We start from the raw sequence: 12136 nt of genomic DNA, 5'->3' as shown, positions 1-12136 counted from the left end.
TTCTAGCCTTCCTCACTTGCTCTTAATCCTGCCTGATGTTTAAGTGATTACTGGCCCTGATCTTGCTGTTTCATGCTCTGGCCTCTTGGCGCCTGCTATTCCATCGGCCACAATGTCCTCTGCCCACTGTGTGCCCTGACACTGGCTCATATTCCCCTTCTCTCAGGAAGGACTCACTCACCCTCTTTGGTGGAGCCCCTCAGGGTGCCCTCTGCCTTTCAGCATATTATGCTTCTTGTGCGGCCCAGTGTCTAGTAGACATGCTTTAGTCCACCATCTTTCACTGTCTGAAAAGAAGCAACTGACTAGAACAGAATGCTATTGTTTATCCCGGGGTCCATGGATTCTGCCCCTGACTCTGCTAGAGGCAGGATGACTCCCATCTCCTGGGATCTGAAGCAGTTCTTGGGGAGAGGAGGGTGTGTGGAGCAGTAGGATGTAGGAGGGCCAGGGAATAGGGGGCCTTGAGGTTCCTGTCCACATTCTTCCCATCACTTGCTATGAGTTTTAGGGCCACCACTTTCCCTTTCTATGAGAATGGGCCCTCTCTCTTTCATCTTCTCTTTCATGGACAGTTCAGTTCAGTTCAGTTCAGTCGCTCAGTCGTGTCCAACTCTTTGCAACCCCATCACCAACTTCCAAAGTTTATCCATGTCCATTGAGTTGGTGATGTCATCCAACCATCTCATCCTCTGTCATCCCCTTCTCTTGCCTTCAGCCTTTCCCAGCATCAGGGTCTTTTCCAATGGGTCAGCTCTTTGCATCAGGTGGCCAGAGTATTTCATGGACAGGGAAAGCCCCAAAACTCTCCTCGGTAAAGGTCTTTTGAAAGAACAAAACCCTAAAAATTCTGGCTATTCTGAGATTCCTTTGGGGTAGATCTTGTAGGAAAGACACAGCAGAAGTTTGAGAAGCTTGTAAGACGTTTATTTTTAGAGACTAAAGTTAGCTAGTTGACCCCAACCAGCTTTCCTTGGAGGAAATCCCCTGCTGGCGGGGTTGGGATGTGCAGAGACAAAGGCTTCCATTTAGATCAGACTATGGTAGGCTCTTAGTGATAGAAAAGCGATTTGCTTTAATAGGTATCACTGCCCAGTCATCCGGGCAGATACCTAGTTCACGAATAACATCAACCACTGCTGTTATTTTTACAGTACCTGAAAGAGACAAGGCAGGACAAAGGTCATCTCTGATAACACTCCAACCCCAATGCCTTGACTTTTCTGCCATCCCCAGGAATTTCCCTACTGGGATTCAGTTTCCGCAAATCATTTACAAATATAGATCCCTTATTAACTTTTCTCCCAAACCTTTCACCTTTCAAATTGGGCAGAGTCCCCACATTCTCTCCTCCTCTTCTTTCCTCCCTTCCTCTCTGCCCTCCCTCATGGAGGTTCTGATCCAGGTCTGGAGCCATGCTTCTCTTGTGTTTTTTCCCTCCCTGGAGGATAGTTCTTCCCTTGGTCATCTCCTGTACTTACTGTTGGTTTGCAAATCCCAGAAGAATCTCCTTGGGTAATTGTTACAGAGGCAGGAGGTGAATTTATAATTAAAATTGCCTTCAATCGGAGTGTTGCTTAGAAGATAAGCTTTAATCTGGGAAGAGAGGACCCAGTGTTAGCTTGAGGATGGAAAAGTGAAAGACAAGAAAGAGTGAAAGGGGAGGAGGAAGATCTACTTGGTGATTGAAAAGCAGGGGTGGGTGTGGGTCAGAGGCAGGAGGAGTGAACCATACGGCGTCGTCTAGGTCAGAAGGTCTTCTGTCCTCATGTCCTCAAGTTCCTGCTTTAGCAGCGTGGGTCTAGGGCTTGGGAGGAAAGAGGTAAGTGAGTCCACAGGGCTGGGATCAGTCATCTTGGGGCAGTTGGTCATCTGGGGAGCAGGCTTGCCTTGCTTCCCTAGTCAAGGCTGTCTGGAATTGGGCTGTGACCACAGCCTGGCTGCTTGGGTGTGGAAGTCAATGCCAGGCCCCATTGCCAGATTGTGGCTGAGCCCCAGCTGTGTTCCTCTAAAACTCTGTGACTTTCGGTAATTAGTGACCTTTCATAATTAGGGTGATGTGTCTCACTCTTGTTTTCCTCAGTTGTGAGGCAAAAGCAATTTTACTCACCAACCCTGGCTGCTACCAATGGGCTCCAAATGAGATTGAGATCTTGAAGTTAGTTTTCCTTTTCTTTTTCAAATCGAGAGCACTTTACAACTTAAGATCCCAGAGTATATGGGCTTTCTTGGTGGCTCAGTGGTAAAGAATTCGCCTGCTAATGCAGAATACACGGGTTCTGACTCTGGGCCAGGAAGATCCCACATCCTACAGGGCAAACTAAGCCCATGCGGCACAGCTATTGAGCCTGCGGCTCTACAGCCCATTCTCCCCAACAAGAGAATTCACTGCAACAAGAAGCCCTTTCCCTGCAACTGAAGCATAGCCCCTGCTCACTGCCAACTAGAGAAAAGCCACACAAGGAAGACCCAGCACAGCCAAAATTAAGAAAAAGCTAAAAAAATGAAGATCCCAGAGTACAGCATATGTAAGTTTCAGTGGCGTCAAGAACCTTCTGTCTAGTTAGTGTTCAGCACGGGAGTTTTATTCTGGGGTCCATAAACCCAGAAAGGTTTGCGGATAGTATTCAGTGAGTCTGTGTATTCAGGTGGAAAGAAGTTTTATCTTTATTTTTACTAGACTCTCATTGAAACTGAGCACTTCTGTTACAAAGGTCATCAGTAATCCATGGTGGTATTAGCAGTATGCGTGATCTTATCAAGAAGAGAGACATAGATATGTTTCACTACATTATAATTTTAGAGGTCTTGAAATATTGTTTCTCATCACTACCTTTGTGCTCTATCAGACTGACATGCATGGTCACAGTTGGGGCCATCAGCGCGTTTCCTGCAACTTCTCCAGGTAACTGGCAGCTCTGGGCTGAATGGCCTGTCAGCCCCCAAACAGTGAATTCAAGTGTTCTCCCCCTTGGAATTTTACTCAGAATACTTGGACATCCTGGTGTTTCTATAGAGAAATCTACCCTCACCTTGTTTAGTTTTTTTATTACATTTACAACAATATATCTTCACCTATCCCCCTTCACAGATCACAGCATTGTCATGGCAAAGAGTCTTGTGTAACTCAATGAAGCCATGAACCACACTGTACAGGGCCACCCAAAATGGATGGGTCATAGTGCAGAGTTCTGACAAAACGTGGTCCACTGGAGAAGGGAATGGCAATCCACTCCAGTATACTTGCTTTGAGAACTGCATGAATATTGTGAAAAGGCAAAATGATATAGCACCAGAAGATGAGCCCCCAAGGTTGTACGATGTCCAATATGCTACTGGGGAGGAGCAGAGAAATAGCTCCAGAAAGAATGAAGAGGCTAGGCCAAAGAAGAAATGACACTCAGTTGTAGATGTGTCTGGTGGTGAAAATAAAGTCTGATGCTATTAAGAACTTCACTGCATAGGAACCTGGAATGTTAGGTTCATGAATCAAGGCAAATTAGACATGATCAAGCAGGAGATGGCCTGAGTGAACCTTGACATCTTAGAAATCAGTGAACTAAGATAGATAGGAATGAGTGAATTTAATTCAGATGACCATTATATCTACTACTAAGGGCAAGAATACCTTAGAAGAAATGGAATAGACCTCAGAGGCAACAAAGGGTCTGAAATTCAGTTCTGGGTGCAATCTCAAAAACAAAGAATGATCTCAGTTCATTTTCAAGGCAAATTATTCAACATCACAGTAATTCAAGTCTATGTCCTAGCCAGTAATGCCAAAGAAGCTGAAGTTGAAGAATTCTATGAAGACCTACAAGACCTTCTAGATCTAACACCAAAAAGTTATGTACTTTTCATAATAGGGGATTGGAATACAAGAGTAGAAAGTCAAGGGTTATCTGGAGTAATAGGCAAGCTTGGCCTTGGAGTACAAAATGAAGCAGGGCAAAGATAGAATACACTGGTCATAACAAATACCGTTTTCCAACAACACAAGAGACAACTCTGCACATGGACATCACCAGATGGTCAATACTGAAATCAGATTGATTATAAGCTTTGCAGATGAAGATGGAGAAGCTCTATACAGTTAGCAAAAACAAGACCTAGGGCTGACTATAGCTCAGATCATGAGCTCCCTGTTGCAAAATTCAGGCTTGAATTGAAGAAAGTAGGGAGAAACAAGAGATAATTCAGGTATGACCTAAATGAAACCCCTTATGATTATACAGTGGAGGTGATGAATAGATTTATGGGACTAAATATGATAGCAGAGTGCCTGAAAAACTATGGACAGAGATTCATAACATTTTACAGGAGGTGGTGATGAAAACCATCCATAAGAAAAAGAAATGCAAGAATGTAGCATGGTTGTCTGAGGATGCTTTACAAATAGCTGAGAAAATAAGAGAAGCGAAAGGCAAAGGAGAAAGGGAAAGATATGCCCAAATGAATGCAGAGTTCCAGAGAATAACAAGGAACAATAAGAAAGGCTTAAGTGAACAATGTAAAGAAATAGAGGAAAACAACAGATTAGGAAAGACAAGAGATCTCTTCAAGAAATTGGACATATCAAGGGAATATTTCATGCAAGGATGGACATGATAAAGTACAGAAATGGTAAGGACTAACAGAAGCAGAAGAGATTAATAAGAGGTGGCAAGAATACAGAGAAGAACTGTACAAAAAGGTCTTAATAACTTGATAACCATGATAGCATGGTCACTCACCTAGAGACGGATATCCTGGAGGATGAAGTCAAGCAGGCCTTAGGAATTATTAGAGTGAACAAAGCTAGTGGAAGGGATGGAATTCCAGCAGATCCATTTAAAATCCTAAAAGATGATGCTGTTCAAGTGCTGCACTCAATATGTCAGCAACTTTGGAAAACTCTACAGTGGCCACAGGACTGGAAAAGAACAGTTTTCATTCCAATCCTAAAAATGGGCCATTCAAAAGAATGTTCAAACTACAGTACAATTGCAGTCATTTCATATGCTAGCAAAGTAATATGCAAAATCCTTCAAGCTGGGCTTCAGTAGTATGTGAACTGAGAAATTCCAGATGTACAAGCTTTGTTTAGAAAAGGCAGAAGAGCCAGACATCAAATTGCTACCATTTGTTGTATCATAGAAAAGCAAGGGAATTCCAGGAAAACGTCTATTTCTGCTTCATTGACTACACAAAAGCCTTTGACTGTGGATCAAAACAACTGTGGAAAATTCTCTAAGAGATGGAAATACCAGATCATTTTACCTGTCTCCTGAGAGACAAGAAGCATTAGTTAGAACTGAACATGGAACAACAAACTTGTTCAAAATTGGGAGAGGAGTACGTTAAGGCTATATATTACCACTCTGCTTATTTAACATATTTAGCTACATCATGCGAAATGCCGGGCTGGGAAACAATGGAAACAGTGAAAGACTTTATTGTCTGGGCTCTAGAATCACTGCAGATGGTGACTGCAGTCATGAAATTAAAAGATGCTTGCTCCTTGGAAGGAAAGCTATGACAAACCTAGACAGCACCTTGAAAAGCAGAGACATTACTTTGATGATAAAGGTCCATATAGTCAAAGCTATGATTTTTCCAGTAGTTATGTATGGATGTAAGAGTTGGACCATAAACAAGGCTGAGCACTGAAGAATTGATACTTTTAAACTGGGGTGTTGGAGAATACTCTTGAGAGTCCCTTGGACTGCAAGGAGATCAAACCAGTCGATCATAAAGAAAATCAATCCTGAATATTCATTGGAAGGACTGATGCTGAAGCTGAAGTTCTAATACTCTGGCCACCTGATGTGAAGATCTGACTCATTAGAAAAGAACCTGATGCTGGGAAAAATTGAAACAGAAGAAGAAGGGGACGACAGAGGATGAGATGGTTGGATGGCATCACCAATTCAGTGGACATGAATTTGAACAAACTCTGGGAAATGATGAAGGACAAGGGAGGCCTAGCATGCTGCAGTCCATGGGGACGCAAAGACTTGGACATGACTGAGTGACCGAACAACATGATAACAAAATGTCATCCAGTCCTGTCACTTCATTCAAATAGAAGAGGAAAAAGTGCAAACAGTGACAAATTTTATTTTCCTGGGCTCTAAAATCACTAAGGATGATGACTGCAGCCATGAAATTAAAAGATGCTTGCTCCTTGAAAGAAAAGCTATGACAAACCTAAACAAATTATTAAAAAGCAGAGACATCACTTTGTCAACCAACATCTGTATAGTTAAAGCTATTGTTTTTCCAGTAGTCATGTATGGATGTGAGAGTTGGACCAGTCAGTCCTAAAGGAAGTCAACCCTGAATATTCATTGAAAGGACTGATGGTGAAGCTGAAGCTTCAGTACTTTGGCCACCTGATGTGAAGAACTGACTCAATGGAAATGACCCTGATTCTGGGAAAGATCAATGGCAGGAGGAGAAGGGGGCAGCATAGGATGAGACCTATGAGACCTATGAGCTCAATGGATGTGAGTCTGAGCAAACTCTGGGAGATAGTGAAGGACAGGGAAGGCTGGCATGCTGCAGTTCATGTGGTTGCAAAGAGTCGGACATGACTTATGAAGTGAGCAACAACAATCTTTATGAATCAGGATTTTCAGTACTTGAATAACCAAAGCAAAAAATTCCTAGTCCCTTGGATGTCCAACAAAACAGCTGTGATTTGTTGCCAAATGTAGTGTATAGTTTAAGGTCTTTACGCAAGCTTCACGATGACAGCCACCATATAATATAATCTCTAGAAAATAAAATGTAACTTGTTTATTATTTAAGTATATTGCCTTTCAGCTAGTGTGCCCATAAAGAAACACACATATATAGCTGTATCACACGTTTACTTTTTAAATAATTTTATCATTTTTCTTTATTATGTCTGTTTTCCTTTGTAATCAGTGCATTTTATTTACAAATTTAGAGCAATTTTCTGATAAGAGTTCCAAGACCAGCAAAATGGTCCAGACCACAAATGTTTAAGCACTTGGTCAACCCTATATTTTCTTCAACATTACATTATTATATGGTGTTTATATTCAAACACATGTTTGAGGATATAATCTATTCCATTTTAAAAATATTTATTTGTATTTATTTATTTATTTGGCTACACCAGATCTAAGGTATGGTACAAGGGATCTATTGTTGCAGCCTGTGGAATCTAGTTCCCTGATCAGGTCCCCTGCCTTGGAAGCACAGAGTTTTAGCCATTGGACCCCCAGGGAAATCCCAACCTATTATATACTTGCCTTTATGATCTTTAGTACCTCATTTGATCAAGAATTTAGTTACATAAACATTATAATTAGAAAATGAATATCAGGTTCTAGAAACATCACACCTATAAAATTATATTTTTTCCAAAGTTTTAAAAATAGGAAGGTGTACTCATAGTTATACATTTATTTCATGCTTGCATGCTAAGTCGCTCAGTTGTGTCCGACACTTTGTGACCGCCCCCCATGGACTGTAACCCGCCAGGCTCCTCTGTCCATGGGATTCTCCAGGCAAGAATGCTGGAGTGGGTTGCCATTTCCTTCTCTAGGGCATCTTCCTGACCCAGGGATTGAACTTTCATCTCTTATGTCTCCTGCACTGGCAGGCAGGTTCTTTGTTGCTAGCACCACCTGGAAAGCTCACATTTATTTTATAGTTATACATAAATTCTTTCTAATTTGCAGTATCATTCATTCCATGGACTTGTACTTGGTTAGGTTTTAAAAAGTTTGCTTTATTTTATTGTACTAGCATTGTTCTTAAAACAATTTTATTAATCACAGCGGCAAAAAATTATATCAGGTGTCAAATTGTTGATTAAAACATTTTTTTTTTTACACCTATTACATTCTCAGGGTTGGAAATGGACTTTCACAATCTATCACCACTAGAAATTACCATTATCACAAAACTTTAATGCCCATCTTCACATTCTTTTTTCATCTGTGCTTTTGATAAATAAAACCCAAAATTGAAAAATTATGACTCATTCTCCCTCCCACCTCTAATTAGTATACATAGTTCATATTATTGGATTGTAAACATAAAAATTAGATAAAACAGCTGTATTACTCTTTGCTCAATGATCAGGAATCTTTCTCCTATAGGTGTGGGGCCATTTCTAGAATGCAGTTTAATGAATAACAATCCTCACACTCCCAATTTTGTTTTCTATTTAGTCCCTGTCCTTAAAGTCTCTGGTGGCTCAGAAGGTAAAGAATCTGCCTGCAATGTGGGAGACCCATGTTCAGTCCCTGGGTCAGAAAGATCCCTTGGAGAAGGGAATGGCAACCCACTCCAGCATTCTTGCCCAGAGAATCCCATGGACAGAGGAGCCTGGTGGGCTATGGTCCATGGGGTCGCAAGGAGTGACACGACTGAGAGACTAACACTTTCATTTTCAAATCTAATTTGAATTCCGAAGCTGTCAGAAGGTACCTGTGCTTCTTGAGAGATGTCTTTCTGGAATGAGATAGGGTAGATACATGGATCTTGGCCCTTGAACAGAGGTAGCTAACAAGGGATTTGCATGCGTGCAGTTGCTCGGTTGTGTCCGACTCTCTGCAACCCAATGAACTATAGCCTACCAGGCTCCTCTGTCTATGGAATTTTTCAGGCAAGAATACTGGAGTGGGTTGCCGTTTCCTCCTCCAGGGGGATCTTCCCAACCCAGGGATGGAACCCGCATCTCCTGTGTCTCCTGCATTACAGGTGGATTCTTTACCCGCTGAACATTGAGGAAGCCCCTAGGAAGGGAGGATTGTGCTTTCGTGACAACACCAGAGGAGACTATCAGTGAGGTGGAGAAGGACATACTCTTCCTGGGGTGGGAGGGGAAGTTCTGTGTGTTCAACCTGCACAGGTCCTTTCCACGGGACCAGAGCAGTCAGACAAGAGGAGGCCTAATGCACGCTATCCTTGGAGATCCTCTGGTCTAGATCCGCCCTCTCACCACTGCTGAACTGGGAGAAAGGGAGGAGAAGGGTGTGCTTTCCTTATCAGAGAGGAGAGGTTGGAACAACAGTCAACTTCTGACAAAAGAGCAGACAAAGCCAAAGAGCAGAAGAGTGAGCAGAAAGCAGACTCTGCTCAGGTCTTCCTGGGGAGGAGGGTTCATAACCTGACTGTTGTTGGCCCCGCATCTCATTTCCCCACTTGCCTCAACCTCCCAGATGGGGTTGTGGGTTTTCCTTCTGAGGCTCTCCACACTCCTGTCCTTCATTTCAAACGGCCATACCCAGGACCTGGGGAGGGACTCTCACCCATCCTCCCCCAGCTCTCACACGTTTTTCTCTCTTCCCTCTTAGCTGTGCTTCTCCCACTAGCCACGCCTTCTCTCTCCTCCCTCCCACACTTTCTGGATTGGGGGGGTCCCTTCATTTGTAAAATAACAGTAGTCATCTGCCCTGAGCCCCCATGATTATTCTGAGGCTCAAGTATGTATATGAGCATTGGGAGCAGGAGGGTGTGGGTTCATTATGTTATCAATTACATTATGCAATATTGAAGTCAGAGCTTGATATAGCCTTATTTGTAACTAGGAATCAGACTTTTCCCAAGGTGGGCCTCTACTTACCACCATGCATTCCCTCAGACCTGTTGAAACTTCAAGCACCACGGTGGCCTCTTCACTCGCGTCTATTTGTAGCATCTGCAGGTCCATTGTCATCAACTGTCGACTGGTTCTGGGAAGCGAGAAGTGGGTCTGAGATCAGAAATCAATCCATGAGAGACAGGGCTTGCGATTAGCAAGACCAAGGGAACAGAGAAGGTGCAGACGAAGGAGATGATGAGAGCAGGATCAATCACTCAGCATCTGAGTCTCCTGAGAACTTTTGATTTGGGGTTGTTTTGTACAGATTAGGTGTGCTTACTAAAGCAACTTGAATTCTTTGTTTTAAAGCTGAGCATCTTCTTTCCTTCCACTGGTCATCTTAGTTTGCCCCAAAGCAAGGAACTGCCTGGGATGAGGGGCTTTCTAGTGCTAAAACCAAGAAATTCCTGAGCAAACTGGGCTGGGTGGTCACCTTAATTAGCACAGTTTATTTCAACAACTTGCCATGCCTCAGGGCTGAATAGAGTGGTATCTATATCTGAACTTGTCCTCACCCAGTGTTTCTTGGTGCCTCCACATTATACCAGCTTCTCAAAATCCTGAGTGTTTTTTTCCAGGATAGGACACCTGGTCCCACTACAGAGATCACCACCAGAATCATAACCCAGAAACCCAGCATTCCAAACTCTCTTCCTGTAGAGAAAACTTTCAAGATTTGCTGAATGATTCTATTCCTCCCCAGTCCCTAGCTCCATTTCCTACTTACTCCATTCTGCTTTCCCAGTTTCTTGCTTCTGTCAAATGTGGACCCTCAGTGAACTAGCTTCTAAACCTGCGCTTCCTGATATCAGGGTTTGTGGGGACAAGTGGTCCTTGTCTTCATCTTTGGTCTTGAGAATAGGGAGAATGTCTAAGTTGCTGGGTCAGAGCAGTCTCAAACCATAGGGCCAAGGATCTGTGACCACACCCTCTAATCCTTTCCTGAGTCCTGCCCAAAGCTTCCTAAAGCTATTGTTGGAACTCTGACCTGCTTCATCTTCTCTTCTAGGAGGGAAGGTATGAGAAGGTGGGGTTTTCTGAGCAGAATTTGAACAAAGGTATTGACTTATAGACAGGATGTGGATCAGAGCTTTGGCTCAGAGGTAAAGAATCCACCTTCCATGCAGGAGACTCAGGTTCAGTGCCTGGGTAGGGAAGATCCCCTGGAGAAGGAAGTGGCAATCCTCTTCTGTATTCTTGTCTGGGAAATCCCATGGACAGAGGAGGCTGGTGGGCTACAGTCTAAGGGGTCGCAAAAGAGACACACACAACCTAGCAACTAAACAATAACAACCACAGTTACTTACAGCCTATTTGAACACTGGGAGCCTTATTTCCATGGGCAACCTAGAAGCACCCAGTGGAAATGTGAGGGAAATTGATGACACTCCCTAAGAGGGGGGAAAATGGAGCTAGGCCTGGGGTTCACGAGAGTTCCTGGGACTAGAGTTCTGGGAAGTTGAAAAAGTTTTCAGGAACGGATATGCAGATTTCTAGAGTAAGAGTGGAGGAGCCCCCTCCCCACCCAATTTTTTTTTGTTTTTAGTAAGGAGGAGAAAGTCTTGGCTCACGTGTCTTCCTGAGCTTTGGTGGTCCCCAGCTGCAGGCAAAGAATCAGAAGCAGGGCAGCAGGGCTGGCCCTGAGCAGAAGATGGAAAGAGTACATGCTGAAAGAGAAAGAATGTGATGTCCTAGAGAAGTAGGATCCCAGGTGCTCAGCACAGTCTTTATATGCAGATCAAGGAAGTGGAGAGCTGCCAAGCAGATCTATGTTGTCAGTCATACATTTATCCTCCCCACTCATGATCTTTCCTTGTTGAGCTGAAGTTTGTTTTTCTATGGGAAAAGTCAACATTCAGCTTGAGTGTTAAGAGTCTGGGAGAGGAATTAGATTACCCTTCTTCATTTTCTCACTATTAGAGTTTCTCAGAATGGCCAGGACCTCAAAAGATATACCAAACTTTCCCTAGTTATCTTTCCATGCCTGTCTGTCCTGCTCTACATGGTCTTAGCTTCAGTCACTGCTCCAATAGTCTCTGGAGCCAGAGAATCCAGCTATGGGAGCAGATTTCAGATCTCAGTCTGGGGCACATTTACTTGATGCCCTAATTAAGTTCAACAGGACATGTTCAAATCCTTTCTTCAGAAACTAAGGTGATCAAGGTCTCCCCAAGGGCCACCAAAAATCATATGGTGGGGTGAACTAGAGATGGGCTGCTCCGGATGATGGAAAATTGAGGTCACAACACTGGGTGACTTGAAGATATTTGTGGTTATAGAGTCCTTCTTAACTTCAGGGTCAATGATACATCCTACAGATGCCCAAGATCCCCAGCTGCCCCAGAGTCCCCAGTGCAGGCAGTATTTTAACTCTAGACAATTTCTGTACATAGCTGGCATCCTTAAATCAGACATCTCAGCACTGAAGAGTCTGCTTATTTCACCATTGAGGTGGCCACTTTTTTACTGCTGTATTACAACACAAGGCACACAGGAAGACCCACAATGGGAAGGATTTCTCCATTAGAACAG

At 43.3% G+C, this 12136-nt stretch overlaps 1 protein-coding gene across 1 annotated transcript; it reads right to left on the bottom strand.

Moving 5' to 3' along the window:
• Positions 1–905: 905 nt before the first annotated feature.
• Positions 906–11325, bottom strand: LOC102395492 (prolactin induced protein). The gene is made up of 4 exons (XM_006051537.4): positions 11176–11325; positions 9587–9695; positions 1482–1596; positions 906–1157 (listed from the first exon to the last, which is right to left on the bottom strand). The coding sequence occupies exons 1-4, from the start codon at positions 11268–11270 to the stop codon at positions 1039–1041; spliced, it is 438 nt and encodes a 145-aa protein (XP_006051599.1). The 5' UTR covers positions 11271–11325; the 3' UTR covers positions 906–1038.
• Positions 11326–12136: the final 811 nt, after the last annotated feature.

This window comes from Bubalus bubalis, chromosome 8, assembly GCF_019923935.1.
Source record: "Bubalus bubalis isolate 160015118507 breed Murrah chromosome 8, NDDB_SH_1, whole genome shotgun sequence".
NCBI lineage: Eukaryota > Metazoa > Chordata > Mammalia > Artiodactyla > Bovidae > Bubalus > Bubalus bubalis.
This window is presented reverse-complemented; position numbering and strand designations above follow the sequence as displayed.

Bases quoted from the DNA above. Each gene is read 5' to 3' on its own strand.
- LOC102395492 (XM_006051537.4), bottom strand. From the start codon at position 11,270: ATGTACTCTTTCCATCTTCTGCTCAGGGCCAGCCCTGCTGCCCTGCTT. The intron at 9,696-11,175 runs GTGAGCCAAGAC...CTCGCTTCCCAG, and splicing joins ACCAAAGCTCAGGAAGACAC to AACCAGTCGACAGTTGATGA. The intron at 1,597-9,586 runs GTAAGTAGAGGC...CTCTCTTCCCAG, and splicing joins GTCTGAGGGAATGCATGGTG to ATTAAAGCTTATCTTCTAAG.